The sequence below is a fragment of the Porites lutea genome, chromosome 9 (genome assembly GCF_958299795.1).
Source record: "Porites lutea chromosome 9, jaPorLute2.1, whole genome shotgun sequence".
NCBI lineage: Eukaryota > Metazoa > Cnidaria > Anthozoa > Scleractinia > Poritidae > Porites > Porites lutea.
In genome coordinates, this window is record NC_133209.1 from 23,576,144 (window position 1) to 23,591,419 (window position 15,276).

General features: G+C 37.9%; 1 protein-coding gene across 1 annotated transcript in view; it reads left to right on the forward strand.

Annotated features, from left to right (window-relative positions):
- Nucleotides 1-2,399: 2,399 nt before the first annotated feature.
- The window catches only part of LOC140948675 (cytoplasmic dynein 2 heavy chain 1-like), a 59,996-nt gene continuing 47,119 nt past the window's right edge, over nucleotides 2,400-15,276 (forward strand). Inside the window, exons 1-11 of the mRNA XM_073397940.1 lie at nucleotides 2,400-3,147; nucleotides 4,279-4,508; nucleotides 5,278-5,439; nucleotides 5,801-6,049; nucleotides 8,343-8,416; nucleotides 9,190-9,361; nucleotides 9,840-10,015; nucleotides 11,974-12,169; nucleotides 12,891-13,148; nucleotides 13,805-13,903; nucleotides 14,481-14,620. Of these exons, the coding sequence (XP_073254041.1) occupies nucleotides 2,523-3,147; nucleotides 4,279-4,508; nucleotides 5,278-5,439; nucleotides 5,801-6,049; nucleotides 8,343-8,416; nucleotides 9,190-9,361; nucleotides 9,840-10,015; nucleotides 11,974-12,169; nucleotides 12,891-13,148; nucleotides 13,805-13,903; nucleotides 14,481-14,620 (2,381 nt within the window). The 5' untranslated portion in view covers nucleotides 2,400-2,522. The remainder of the gene's footprint in view (nucleotides 3,148-4,278; nucleotides 4,509-5,277; nucleotides 5,440-5,800; nucleotides 6,050-8,342; nucleotides 8,417-9,189; nucleotides 9,362-9,839; nucleotides 10,016-11,973; nucleotides 12,170-12,890; nucleotides 13,149-13,804; nucleotides 13,904-14,480; nucleotides 14,621-15,276) is intronic.

The window sequence follows — 15,276 nt, forward strand, 5'->3', positions numbered from 1 at the left end:
TTAGTTACAAATCTTAGTGCGATGAAAGAAGCTTTTTCGTACCTCTAGCCGGCTTAGAGGCGCTGGTCGAGCTGTAGAATCAGTATTTATTCAGTTAAGTTTTTTTAAAATTTAATTTGCACCTTTAAGCTTATTAATGAATAAACTTTTAAAGTTTAAAGCTGTTGAAGTTTTGAGAAACAATCACAAGTTGGCTCAGCTCTATGTGAGTTTTCGTATTAACTATAGGTTTTCCATTTATGACAGGATTGAATGAAGCAGAAGAATCAAGGAATGAAGATCTAGACCTCGAAGAGAAAAAGAAATGAAAGTTCTTCTCCCTGTAATGAAGCTTTTTAGAGAACTTCAAGTCATTGATACTATTGATACTTTTACCAGCAAGCATCGACTGTATTACTTACGCATTTACTCTTTTCAACATTAATTTTGCCTGTTGTCATATACAAAAATTTATAATAGCTCTTTTGAGCTGAGCTAAGAATGAGTCATAAAGGGAAACAAGTTTGGAAGAAAGAACTTGATTGAATTCGAAACCTCAGTGATTGTTTTGTGTTCTTACAGTTTTTATAGTGAAACCAAACGAGATATAACAAGAGAAATAACTAAAAGGCGGTCATTCAAGGAAAAACGAAGATAAATAAAATGTACCTTTTAATGGTGACACTGATATGATGTCCGGACGATTTCTTAGAACTGATAACATATTGACAGTCTGTACTTTCATTTCTGTTTACGCTTGAGAATGTACACATTCGAATGAACTGTTTTCGGCTTCGTCCGTGCATCTTCTTTTGTTCATGGCAAAAAAACGGAAGAAAAATTGCGAAGGTGGAAACGAGAATTCAATAAAGTATGAGATAATCTACCTTTAGTTTAAATGGGAGCCTTGAATATTCAGAATCCACCTTACATTGGCGTGAACACCTAAAATATGTCTGGAATGTTTATTGTGTTGCAACCAATCACAGGTGAGATCTTCACACCGCAGAAATCACAGCCAACGACAGTTTCCGATCAGTCATGGAACAAATTATTTTCGTTTTGTTTAAGGATACAAACTGCCTTATTAGGAATTTAAAACACCGCTGTTCTCCAAGATCAGTGCCGAGGACCGCATCCAGTACATCGTTCGATTTTAGAAAGAAAAGTTTTAGAAGCCAACGCGACGCGACGGTGACCAGCTTTCCATGTAACGACATATCACACTAAGACAATAAAAAATGAACAATCGTGATGTTTTCGTTTCTAATAGAATAATCCTTGCTAATATTTTTTTGTAGAACAAGGGGATTCGATTTGTGTGGACTAACGATTGAACCTTCGAACTACTGTGCTGGCAGAAGTCCCTTGATCGCAAGGTCACAAACTGGAAAGACCGCCGACCAAATTCAACATATATGGAATGATTGGCACATCGCGCAACATAAACAGTCCAATTTTCGGTATTCCTTCCAAAATATAATTTCGCTTTTTCTCTGAAAGCATTTACGCATTTAATATCTGGGGGATTACATGCTATAGGAAGCTAGTTATGAGGGGATTTAGCCAGGAAGATTTGAAGTCCAAATTAGCACATTTTGCGCGCAAAAGAAAAAAAAATATGACTATCTCCGATCGCAGTTCTTCGATCTGCTTCGATTTTTCACAAAAAAGTGTTTACGCTTACTGCATTAGCTGCGAAGCGATGGAATCAGAAAACTCTAGCGGCTTACCTTGCAACATTGTAACTTGCGATCAGGCGAAACTACCGATTTCGATCGTTACAAAAAGTTTGAAAACTCGCGCGCCAAACCGTCGCGTGCGTAGGCCCGGCACATCGGCTTTGTAATTTATTTCAAAATCGCTCAAACCTGTATTCTTCGCTATTATAGCAAATAATGTAAACAAATAGGAAGGAAAAGCAATTGTTTACTTGTAAAAAGACTGAATGTTAAAACAAAATGAAAATAATTTGTTCCGTGACAGATAGGAAACCGTTCGTTGCTTGTGGTTTCTGTAGTGTGATGATCTCGTCTGTGATTGGTTACATCACAATAAACATTCCAGACATATTTCAGGTGTTCACGGCAATATGATCACCGCTGTAATAATCGCCAAAATGTGAGGATATTTTCATCCTTGGAGACCCAGGGGCAGTTAGTCGGGTCGATAAAATGTTCGTGGTGAAAGTTTACTGTCTCGATCTTACAGTAAACTTTCACCACGAACATTTTATCGACCCGACTAACTGCCCCTGGGTCTCCGAGGATGGGATGTTTTGAAAATCCCTTTGAAAAGGATGCTAGGTAATGGTAATGCTAGGTTACATCCCAGTTATCCCAGACCTCTCCCGTCTCTGCACATGCGCAGACGTTGTTCAGCTCTGCTCGACCGAAGTGCCTCCCGAACTGAGCTGAAGTGAGCATTGCAAGGATTTGCAAATAATTTTGCTAGGTTTTTGAGATGAACTCTGTGATTGTTGACTCGTAGTGGTTTTAAAATATCCTTTTAACATGAGAGATACTAGCTAGCAAAATACAAACATGCCCTCTGGAGACACCAGGAAGGATTTCTTGGTTGCTACCACCGGTAATTATTTTGGAATTCAGAGCTCTGATAGTGTGTTGGATGATGTTCGTTCCTCGAAAGAGCTCAACATTTTCCTGGACGATGGCAATTCGCCTGTCTTAGCTGCGAAATACGACACTCACCAAGGACACAAAAGCATCAAACTATCGAACAATGTGGAACCAAGCGACACAGCGGAGAAAGTTTTGGTCTTCTTCAAACTGCAACCCAAAGCGATTACACCTGACAACATTCATCAAAATGTCTTCGTTTCCTCGATGCTCTCTTCCCCCGTGAATACACTGTATCATTCTGTTCAGAAGGTATTTGCTCCTTTGTTGTTAAAGGATGAGAAATGGAGCCGAAATTTTGATCCGAAGTTACAGAGTCTATTAAGTGAGCTTGAGGCCGGTTTGGGAAGTGTAGTCCGAAAACAAGACAGCTCCTTGTCGCAAGCCGCTAAGCTAGGTGATGAAGACAATGTTGGCGGGATTTTGACCCCGCAAGATGAGTTTCAGTATTGGTCAGATGCGTCTATATCAGGGTATGATTTATCTGAAAGGGAAAGAGCATCATTTTTTCAAGAGAGTTTTCAGAAAGGTAAGACTCTGGGACATAAATTTTAATACAAACCAGTATGCTCGTTTATATTGTCGTCCATAGCAACTAGAACCCCATAGATTTTATAATAACCGGCGTGTTCAGTCGATAAAATCGCTAATCGATAGTATCCGATTAAAATCAATACAATCGATTGGTTGCATGTGAAATCAATAAAAATCGATACAAGGATTTGATGTGAGTAATCGATTATTGATTTTTCAATTATCTTTATCAATTTAATCATAACTATGACAAAATTCTCAAATCTGATTGGCTATCAACTATCCTGATTTCAGCACTAATAGGACAGTGTAAAAGGACAGTATGCGTCAAGCCGAAGTAATTGGTCAGTATGCACCATCGCATGCATGCTAACAAAAAACTCTTGGAATTTCCTCAAGTGTGTTTTAATTATGTTAAAAACCGAAAATATCACAAAGTTTGTTATACCTATGATTAACTGGTAACAGAACTTTGTGTTGTCCAATTCGTTCTGTAATCATACAAGTGATTAACAAAATCGGACGACCGTGTCGTATGATTACGGAACGAATTGGATACCACTCAGTCCTTATTACCATTATTTATCGATAAATATTGGTTAAATTATAAAGCTAATCAGCTCACATAGCATCGAAAAGAAAACCAACAAAAGATTTAAACAGGATGACTTTAAGATCCAATGACGCGACGGCAATGAGAACGTCGCTCAAAATGTGAATTTGCTTTCTTTCAGTCTTTATCATAATTATTGGTACCCACTCAATTTGTCAAATGTAGGCGAACCCTCCTGGAGTTGAATTTCCTAGGACCATATCCAAGTACAGTAAGAGAAATAAAATTTCGTTGTTGCTTGTTTACATCCTCCATAAAACGCGAAATTAGGCATGTTCACGTCGTGGTCGTGCAAAAACGGGCAGAGAAATGTAAAAAAAAGCATGGTGCACGTGCAGAGTTGTTGTTTTGCTAATAAAAACTATTGTTTTTTTCACATTCTCGTTACCGTCTGCGTTGTTGGATCTTAAAGTGCCAATTACGTGCCTTTTGTTCAAAGTGAAATTAAGACCTTTCCAATTCTCAGTAGGTATTTAGAAAATAATGCAGCGACCTGATAAACCTTTTTTGCAGGGAGTGTATCTCAAGATTTTTCTAACCTTGATGGCCTGGACCTTGATGACACGTTGGAACTTCTGGAGTCCACTCAAGATTCTCTTGATGAGATCTGGAAACAGGAAGATCACAAGCCTTATTCTGAGGCACGCATGAAGCATCTTCTGGATGTCATGGCTGGTGCTCTTGGCCGATACGTCCAACGGAAGCTAGCAGCACTAGACATTTGGCATGACTCATTTCAACAGGTTAGTCCTAAAAGCTTGCAGGATGTTTGTCACATAAACCTAGTTTAGTGGCCTTACCTCCCATGTGTCTCCTTCAGCTCAACTGGTAGAGCATCTCATGGTTTGTACAATCTTGAAAAGGTCTTGAATTTAAGTAGTCGTGTTGAAAAGTCCTTCATTTTGGTTTAGGTCCTTGAAAAGTACTTGATATCTTTACAAGGTCTTGATAAGTCCTTGAAATTCACAACCTTGTCTATGCCAGACACCATTTTCTTTAAAAATATTACATTATTTTGCTGAGGAAAATTTGGCTCATCCTTGGTGTAAGATCCTCTAAAACTTACGGGTAACATAAGAACATTTTTGTACATGAACATTATTTTATTTCTGTTTCTTTATTTCAAGTGCCTTTTTTGTACCTCAGATGCAATTGTTAGTCATACCCAGTCTTGTTGCGGAAAGTAGTAATATTATTAAATAATTTGATTGATCAACAATGGCTGAAGAAGTAAAAATCTTTAATAAATGACTCCATGATATGTTTTAGCTTTACAGGGTGATCGATGGGGGTTAAAGAATGCAGAATTATTAAATAAATCTTAGTCCTTGAAAACTGTAATTTGTCATTGAAAAATCCTTGAAAAGTCCTTGAAATTTGTTTGTCTGAATTTGTACAAACCATGGGTCTGGACAAGTAACCAGAGAGTCATGTGTTCGACTCCTTTTTGGGAGCACTCAGATTTTTTCTTCTGTGCCGTTGTGTCACTGACTGAAAAATAATCTTTCTCAGGTTAAAGATGCCATGCGCAAGGGTATTGCTGTGTGTGAAAGATGGGTGTCTACTTGCGAGACGCTCACTTCACAGTACTGGAAACGGTTCCCTTCACACCCATGGAGGGGTGAAAAATTTACTCCAGAAAATTTGTCACAATTAGCTACAAGACTGGAAGAGGTAATACATCTTTAGACATCTTTAGTATCTTTTAGTTGAAAACAGTTTCTTCAAGTAATGTTATTTATAAAGTGTATGGTATAATAAGCTTTATGTGTAATGGTCGGATACATGTCCCCTATGTGGCTGTCAAGAATAACGAGTATAAAGCCATGTTGAAAATAGTGATGAATGTCTTGAACTCACTGCAAGTTCTCACAACTGAGAAATATAGAACATGTATTTTTTTTAAGGAAAAACGTGATGAAAACTAGTAATTAGTAATAAAAATAATAATAAAATAAAAAATGAACAAATAAAATTGATAAAGTAAAAAGTATAGTGTAGCAAAATAAAATAAAACAGAATTTATATTGTTCAGGTTCTGACTTTGAGGACAGTGCACGAGCAACTGGTCCGTCTGCTGTCAACGACAGAGAGACAACTACTGCGGACATCAGAAGCATTTTCTCCTTTCTCTGGCCTCAATGCACTGCATCATAACCCATATACTGAGCCTTTGTGGAGAGCAGCTGTAATGCAGTATGAGAGAGGAATGGCTCCTGCTGAGCAGAAGATAGCAGGCAAACTGAGGCAGCAGCTCAGTGACTTGTCTGCTAAGTCACATCAGGTACATGTGAAATTTTACTACTGACAGTCAAACAGTCAACAAACCTGTGTTAGACAGTCGCCCTTGGGGAATGGCCAACTGACTGCTAAATACATGTCTATGGTCTAATACGAGTTTGACAAACCTACATGTAAAAGTTTTCATGAAATTGAAGGTGATGAAAAAGTGAAAAGTCCATCACACGACAAATTCATCTCAAAGTGTTTCTACCTCTTCTTGTGCCCAAACAAAGGAATTAGAGATCACTTAAAACCATGAACAGTGTATCTTGCACTAATACGGTGCATCTTCACAAAGTGAGCATTAAATTGAGTTGAAGACTAAAGCAAATAACTTGTTAGGACATCGGAATAGGTGACCAGGACAGATTTATAGAGGTGACCTCTTAATACAGGTCAGTTTCATAGAAGGTGAGAGAAATGACTTTTGGACTTACAGACTGTACATGTAGGAAGGTGACTGCCCAACAGAGGTGATCTGTGACTGCATATAACAGGCTCACTCAACGGTTTCTTAAAAAGAGTAACCTACAAATTCCCCTATGTTTGTAATGTTTGACTTCTATAGAAACTTTAAGTTGCTGGCTGATTTAACGGCAGTACTAGTAACCTACTGATGACAGTCCTGCGCAATACAGGGGTGACTGTAAAACAGTGACAGGTGTAGCTGTATTTATTTATTATTACACGGCTTCTGATATTTCGTGCGGTCGCGGAGCCGCAAAATTCAGGTAAATCCGCGAAATTCACAAAAACACGCAAAGTACCCTGAAATTCGGTAGAAATCTTATCAAATACATGTCTGTACAGCATTTTTGAAACTTGTCTCAGCTACTGGGGCTATTTACTTGCCGTAAACTTGCAAATTTATCTCGAAACTTCGTCACTGAAATGTGCAAACGACGTCCCGAAACTACCAGGCGTAGATTATGTTGCGAAAAACTGGGCACTAGCCATGATGTTAACGGCTTTGCCATTAGTTCATTTCTGGATCATATTGTTGTTGAAAGAGCAAAATTAATGATGACCTCTGTTAGTAAAACATTAAAAACGCTGGTCTGATCAGTGCAAAACCGATTGATTTCTAGTGAAATTTGCCCTGAAAATAACCACAAAATCCGCCATTTGTTTACGGATTGCTTTCCGGCCATGTTGGCCCCATAAATTCCCGCAAAATTACCGTGAAATCGGCCAATTTTCCGCGATTTTGTCCCAAAAATCCCGCCCTGTTATTATGTTTCAAAGTTCATATTTAGCCTTGGTTTAAATTATTTGTTTTCCCTCTGCTTTGGGTGTAGTAATGGCATTTCTGTGTGATAAAGGGTTTAAAAGAAAGGGAAATAAAATTTGAATCAGTGACCAGTGTAAGAACAATTGGACAAACATGATTATTTTACATTTGTTCTCTGGTTGTTTTTCTCTGGATAGCACTATCCACCAGATACAGCAAATCACTAGCCAGCTGATAGGTATTAAGGACACTGTTGTATTATCCACTGGATAAGGGACAGGCACCTATATGTTGGCAGGACCCATGTATTGTAGGTCTCTTATCATCATCATCATCATCATCATCATCATCATCATCATCATCATCATCACCATCACCATCACCATCACCATCACCATCACCATCACCATCACCATCACCATCACCATCACCATCACCATCACCATCACCATCACGATCATCATCATCATCATCACCATCACCATCATCATCATTATCATCACCATCATCATCATCATCATCATCATCATCACCATCATCACCATCATCATCATCATCATCATCATCATCATCATCATCATCATCATCATCATCATCATCGTCATCATTATCATCGTCATCATCATCATCATCATCATCATCATCTTCACTAGATGACTGTTTTCGCTGTACACCTAGACCTTTAGTAAAAGATTATTTTGCTGCATCAATTTTTGTACACTGGTAGCAAGGCATCCACTGAACTGTTATAAAGTAGCCAATGCTCTTTGGCCCAGACCGGGTCTTGAACACATTGGTTAAACATTAGTGATTCCTTGGTTTGATGATTTTACACTGCTGCTACTAGCAAGAGAAAAACACCTTTTTTATTACTCCCAGATACATAAAATAATTATTATTAATAGTAAATGTTAAGTTTAGTACATTATGTTCATTACATCTGTCCTGATCATCACCTGTTATGACATAATTTATTGTTTTTTGTTTTATGTTGGCCTGGTAATTTATTTCTCTTTACCTAATATCTGTGTGCATAATAATTATTATTTTTATGTTACCTTAGCTGTTGAGGGAATTTCAGAGGTATAAGGAGCTTGTGAAAAGACCAAGTATTAGCAAGGAACTGTCTCCAGAGAGGTATTAAGCTTGAAATAAAACTTTTTGAAGTGTAACAATATTGCCTTAACTGAAGCCCTTTCAAGGGGGGGTTACGTATGCCCCTCTTGTGAATTTCAAAACCTGTTGTTTCACATATTGAGGAGGATGTCATGTTGTCGGTATTTTCCTGTTATATTTGCGCTTTTGTCTGTCGCTGTCACAGTTTCAACCAAGCTTTGTCTTTTGTCGCCATAATTTCTTCAGGGCTGTCAAAAAGTTTTTAGGTTAAAGCAGGCTGATAATGAGTAGTAAGTGGAACTGACACCAAAGGCACAAGTTCTTGAGGGCTGAGGCATCTAGGGACATTAATTTTTGAAATTAAGAGTCTCCAGGGGTTTTTGAGAGGTGTTTGTTGTTTCATCAGAATACATATCATGCAAGACTGGGAACAATGCTGTTGAAATGTCCCAGGTGTTCCGCGACATCACACGGTTCGAGCGTTTCACAGATCTAAACCTGTTTACTGGAAAATATGGGTTCAATGTCATTCATATAAACTGGGAACAGATGCTTAACAATTTTATTTGATGGTGCTTATTTTTCGTTAGCAGTTATTGTAGAAGGAGATGAAAGTAGCTGGCTGAGGATGGCTAACTAGCTGGCAGTTTTGGCTGGCTACCAGCCCTAATTGACAGCCCTGTTCCTGCTGTCCTATGTCGCTGTTTCAAGGCCATGTTGCTTGTCCAAATATTACCCTAACAGGGCCTATTAACTGGCTTCAATTATTTTCCTGATTTTCCTTTCTTTTTCAGAGAGACTTTGCTTGGTCAGTTGACTGTTTATATCAAAGGAATCCGAGATGACTTTATCACCAGAACGCAGAATTCTTACTCAGGAAATAAAGATGGTAGTGGTCCGCCAAAAGGACGAAACATGCCTGAGATTGTTAATAACATTGTTTGGGTCAGACAGCTGGATTCAAAGGTATGGTTTCCAACCATTACTCTCAACATTATTTTCCTTACATTTACTATGACATGTATTTTTCTTGTCCCTGGTATTGCAGTGTTACACAATGTTTCATGTGCATTTTATGCCATATGACATAATTGCAGGATCTAATTTTCATGAATTTTGTAGACTTTTCAATCATTAAGATCTTTGAAAATTTGATCTTTTAAATAAACATCTGTGAAAATCAGGTGCCTTTATAATTATTTACTCCTTTAACACTAAGTCTGTTGCATAAAATGGAAATTTATGAAATTTGTTCTTTGATTTAAATACCTCTTGGACAAATAACATTATTTTACTTGAACCTCTGACAATTCTCATGGCATGCAGTGTAGTCTCATTAATACTAAGACTTGCCTCTGTGATGTCATTCATGGTAAGGAATTAATTATTTCCACCTAGTATTGAATACCTCGTTTTGAGTGCAATAACAGTAATTTTGTTGTAGGTAAAAGAGACACTGAATACTGGAGAAAGCCTGTTAGGAGATTTGTCAGGCTTCAAGGGCTTTAAGAGGGAAGCATCTGAGCTGGCTGAAGAACTGCAGTCTTACTGTAAAGATCAGTTCGAGAGCTGGGTCAGCGAAATGATGACAGCGATAGATGATGCTAAACAACCTCTCAGGTGCAGTTTGGGATGTCATTGCTGTAATTTTATGTATGCAGGGTTACAGTATTTAAGGGTTACCTTAGGGTGGAGGCCTACAATACATATGTTATATATACATAATTATATGTACACGTGTGTGTGCATGATAAACCACTTGCTTGTTAAAAACAAAATGATATTATTCTAATCTTTTTTCCACGAACTAAGAGGGAAGAGTAACTAGTGATTTTGGCAAGATGACTCAAATCATTGACAGTCTCATCCAGTACCATCCCAGCAGGGGTATTTTGCGGAATGCTGAACAGCCACCTTCCTCGTGATCTTTACTTACGTATGACTCTAAAGTTTAGTTGTGAGGATAAAACTAAGGAATGATATTTCAGTTCAGTTCACCCTACATATGACCCGAAATATTTTTGGGCCAATGGTAGTAGTTGTCATTGTTATCATTTTTAGTTCTTCTTTGATTTTTGTATCCTGACTTACAGTATCATTACTGAGGGCTGTCACTATAAGATTTCAAGTTGCTGGATATAGATTTGTAATATGCAATAAATAGGTGGGCGGTTGAACAATAATTGTTCTATTTTCTTTTCTTTTCTTTTTCTTTTTGTGCAAGTAGCCCTGGGAAATGCTCATTTTAGGTGGGGTAAAGCCCTGCTCCCCTGGCCCTTTTTGACAGCCATGATTATTACTAAAAACTACCATGTTACATGAAATTTTCATGACATGTTAATTTGGTGATTGGATGGTTTGCATATTTTGCGACACTTAACTTTTGCAAATATTTTGCAAAAATTTTGGAGTGAGGGTTACTTTAATTTTGTGTTTTTGAGTTAGTCACAGTTAATTTAGCTTTTTATTTAATCAAAACAAAAATGACTTCATACATGGATGTATTTGTTATGGCATTGAAGCCAGAAAAGTGGTGCCAGTGGAACAGCATTACAAGGTCAGTGAATGGATGATTTGAGGGCTATTCAAAAGACGTGCTTGAGACAGAAAGCAGTCATAGATAGTAATGAGGAGGACCACGTCATTGCCTGGGATTATTTGAATACATGTATATGAGTTTGCAAACACTTTTATCAGTTGACAGTAATATTATTTTCCTCTGGTCTTGGTACCCGTGAGTTAGTCCAGTTTTTCTGCCATTGTATTCGTCCGATCACAGAGTACGCGTGTCCTGTCTTTCATGACGGCCTCCCCGTGTACCTCTCCAACGAACTTGAGGGAGTACAAAAGCGGGCTATGCGCATCATTTTTCCTCTTTGCTCATATAATGAGGCCTTGGTTGAATCAGGCCTAACTAAACTTACAGACCGCCGCCAAGAACCAGTTGATAAACTATTTAAGAATGTTTTACAGAACGAACAGAACAAGCTCCATGAACTTCTTCCTGCTCGCAACACATGTACCTTTAACCTAAGAAATATGCGGAAGTTTAAGCCAGCTTTTAAGACAAACAGGTTTCGTAGTAGTTTTATTACCTTTAACGCCCTTAAGGCTTGAACGGTTTTAGTAGATTTTTAAACCTCTTCTATATATATTTTTTAGAACATATATATAGTGTCCTTATTTGCTGTTTTAAATCACTTGTAGTCTTTTTAATGTAATTATCAATATTCAATTTTTTGTAAATAATCGTATAATTCAACTTTTAGTTGCAAATCGGTTATTAATAAACTATCTATCTATCTATCTATCTATCTATCTTTATCGTTGAGACAATGGGAGTCACTTGATTTTTTTGTCTTGTCATGTTTGCGACACTTATTGTTTGCATCACTAAAATTTCTCAATGATTCAATTGAGAAATTGAAGTGATGCTAACAATAACTGTCAAAATAATTGCAAAATTCAGTAAAGTGTCCCGAAAATTTCATGTACTGTAATAAGGTATCTTATCAGGCTAATACAACTCATAAACTGGGAAATTAACTAACAATGATGCTATGATCATTGATTTGAAGCTTGCAGACCAGTGGTCGTCTGATGGATCTGGATCACAGGGATGGTAAATTAAGGGTGCACTATGGAGACAGACTTGTGACGCTCATGAGAGAAGTTAGGCAGCTGTCAGCTTTGGGCTTTTCTGTCCCAGCAAAGATTCAGCAGACGGCAAGCACGGCGAACAAGTTCTACAGGCATGGAATGATCTTGAAACAGGTGCAGTTTTATTTTAGCAACTGTTAACCTTGAAAACAATCCTGGAAGGTGTGTGTAACTTTTTATGGTCTGTAATAATAACTTGCATCATGTACACTAAACATTAAGAGTCAACTGTCCTCTGTAGGGATTCAAGATGTCTCTCAGATATCAAGACTTGATATCTTGAAGTTCACTGATTGTAAAACTTCAATATTCATCATGTGAATGCACAAATCATAGAATGTGTTCATTCCCTTTTGATCCGAAAAGTCAAGAAAAGTCATATATTTTAATATATACATGTATGTACATGAACCAGCTGATGATGCTAAAGTATGAAAGTACCCTGTAGGAAGTCCCGGAGGAAGTACGCGTAAATTCCTGTTATGTTGTCAGACTGCAATACTGTCTGTATTTTTGTGTATTCAAGTATGTGCAAGCAATCAAACAAAAGGGTTTTTTTTACTCTCCACATGGGAAGCTTGTGTGCTTTGCGTGTGTGAGACTCATAAGCTACACTGTGTTGTTGGTAAATGTTTTTATAATCACACCATGATGGTGGGGTATTAGGTGAGCTAATCTCTCAGTACGTCAAATGGTATATAAATGATTCAGTGAGGCTTACTCTTTTAGGCAGAGATGCTCCACTTAGCATTTTCAGTTACCATAGATGAGTTTGATTCTCTGAGATAAAGTTGTAACTCTGTTCCTTTGTTTTTGTTTTGTTGTTTTTTTTAAGGTTGCACATTTCTACAACACAGTAGACCAACAGATGATTCCAAGCCAGAAGCCTATGATGTTAGACTCTGCACTGGCATTTGAGCGTCTTGTTAAAAACCCCAAGGCTGGGTCTAAAGAAGGAGGAGGAAAGACTCAGGTGACATGGGATAACCCCCCTGAACTAGAGGCTTACATTGACAAGCTGCAAGCTGCTGCTGATAAGTTGACTTCAGAGAACAGAAGACTCCGTAAGTGCCACCATAACATCAGTGACAAGGTAAATTACGTTGCTCAGTTTCATGTGCACTGTATCTTCAGCGCTCTCCAGAAAATCTGAAGTACAAGGAGGTGAAAAAATATTCAGTGGGTGGCATTTGATGAGATCGACTAAAAGGGACATTTTTCAAGTGGCTGAACTGTGTGTAGCTTCCCCCTGTTCATCGAGGGAGCTTAGGGGCCTCCCATGGGATTAAAAATACTTTCGTTTTGGGGTTTCCATAAATGGCATTATTACAGTGCTTTTTTAGTGGCCAGAGAAACAAGTTTCAGCTATGAAGGTGACACTTTAATTTATCCACATTTCCATCAATCAGACAAAAGTGTTGGTAACCCAAATATAAAATGAAATACAATGGATTTACATGTACCTACACCTACATCCATTGCTATCCTTTAAAAAAAATTTTGTTAGTAGCTGGTCCCTCTGAGTCAACAATAGGGCAATTTTAGCTGGTCACTAGCACTTCCTAATGGGAACCCTGATTTTTTCGGGCTGTTGTATTTAGCTTGGTCATGATGTGTGTATTGTATTTCTTCACATTTCTGCAGTAGGCTTACCACATGTAATACATTATGTACTTGTGTTCAGCTTGTTGTTGCAATAGATATTACTGTTAATGTGAGAGGCCTTTTCATCCTTATTGATCCTTACAGGTGGTGAATCTTTTGAGTGTTGATCTGCTGAGACAGCAACCTCGTTGGAAAGAGGCTCTGGTGTCTCTGAGGGAGACAATGACTTCTCTTGTCCAACAGGTGAGTGGTTTCAGCGATCATTGACCTTCGAGCTCGAGAGGTTTGTGGCTAATGTGATTAGGTCCAAAATGTCCTTCATAGACAGTGGTCAAATAGAGCTCCCGCTGTACATGTACAGTGTAGTAGCAATTTCCTATCAAAGACAGACACTATTTGTACATGTAGTTGTCAGGTTTCCTTATTATTTTTATCATTTTGTTACTTTGATAGCATTGTGACGTCTCAGTAGACTGTGCATGTGTAGTACCATGTACATGTATAGTACATGTAGGTGCCTGCATTTCTAATAACTACACAGGGTGAGATGAAAACTAGAAAAATGGCATGCTCTTTGGACAAGCTTTTGCTGAAGTTAGCTAGCCAGGAGCTGTTTTGCCTTCACTACTGAACCACGTTTTCACCTTTATTTTACTTAGTCCCTGTTGCTAACCCATCACACAACTGGGTATTAAGACATGCTGTCATGATGGGTACATCCACTAGCCCTCATGGGCTATGGGACAGCACTTTTGTCGTACCCTGTTACACTCAATTTTTTGGCAAGCAGATCATATCCAACTTTACGCATTTTAAATAGGGATTTAAGGCAGACAACATGAAGACATGGAAGATACACTGGGATAGGCAGTTGTACAAAGCTCTGGAGCATCAGTATCAGATGGGACTTGAAGCATTGAATGAGAATTTACCTGAGATCAAAGTGGAGCTGGTATTCAGGTATAGCTGTAATAGAATCTGATGTCTTACTTCTAGAAACCTGTCTATTACAGACGGTATCCATGGACCATTATACTTGTACAAATCTACTGATTGATTCAATTCCGCACTGATATAAAAGGACAATTTTTTATGTACAAATCACTTAATGGGTAAACCCCAATGTAATTAGGTTATGCAAAATGCTATACAATTGCAAGTTATAAAATTAGCATTGTTAAGTTATACATGGACAGTAAGATTTTAAACATATAATGATCATTCAAAGATAGCACTGTATGACTTTTGTCCATAATGAATACGTGACAGTTAAAAAAATCGATATGCTACCAGTGACATTCCATGTTTATGTCATCTGTAACTTCGTCAAGTAAATACCGCAACCATTTTAACATGAAATTGTTTGTGACCACTGTCTTTGTAACTTTTATTCCTACATTGTTTGGTTTCTCTTCAAGCTGTCACTTATTGTATTCCAGAATAAGAATACATGAAATAAACTTAAAAACTCACTTGTTGTGGCTTTCATTGCATGGTAAAATCCACAAATCTGTTGCCAATGAATAATTAAAGTTGAACGTGGTTTTCCGATGGTCCAAACTTTTGCGGTCGAAGAGAACTTTTTGTCAAAAATTTCTGCATATGATCAATCCAAC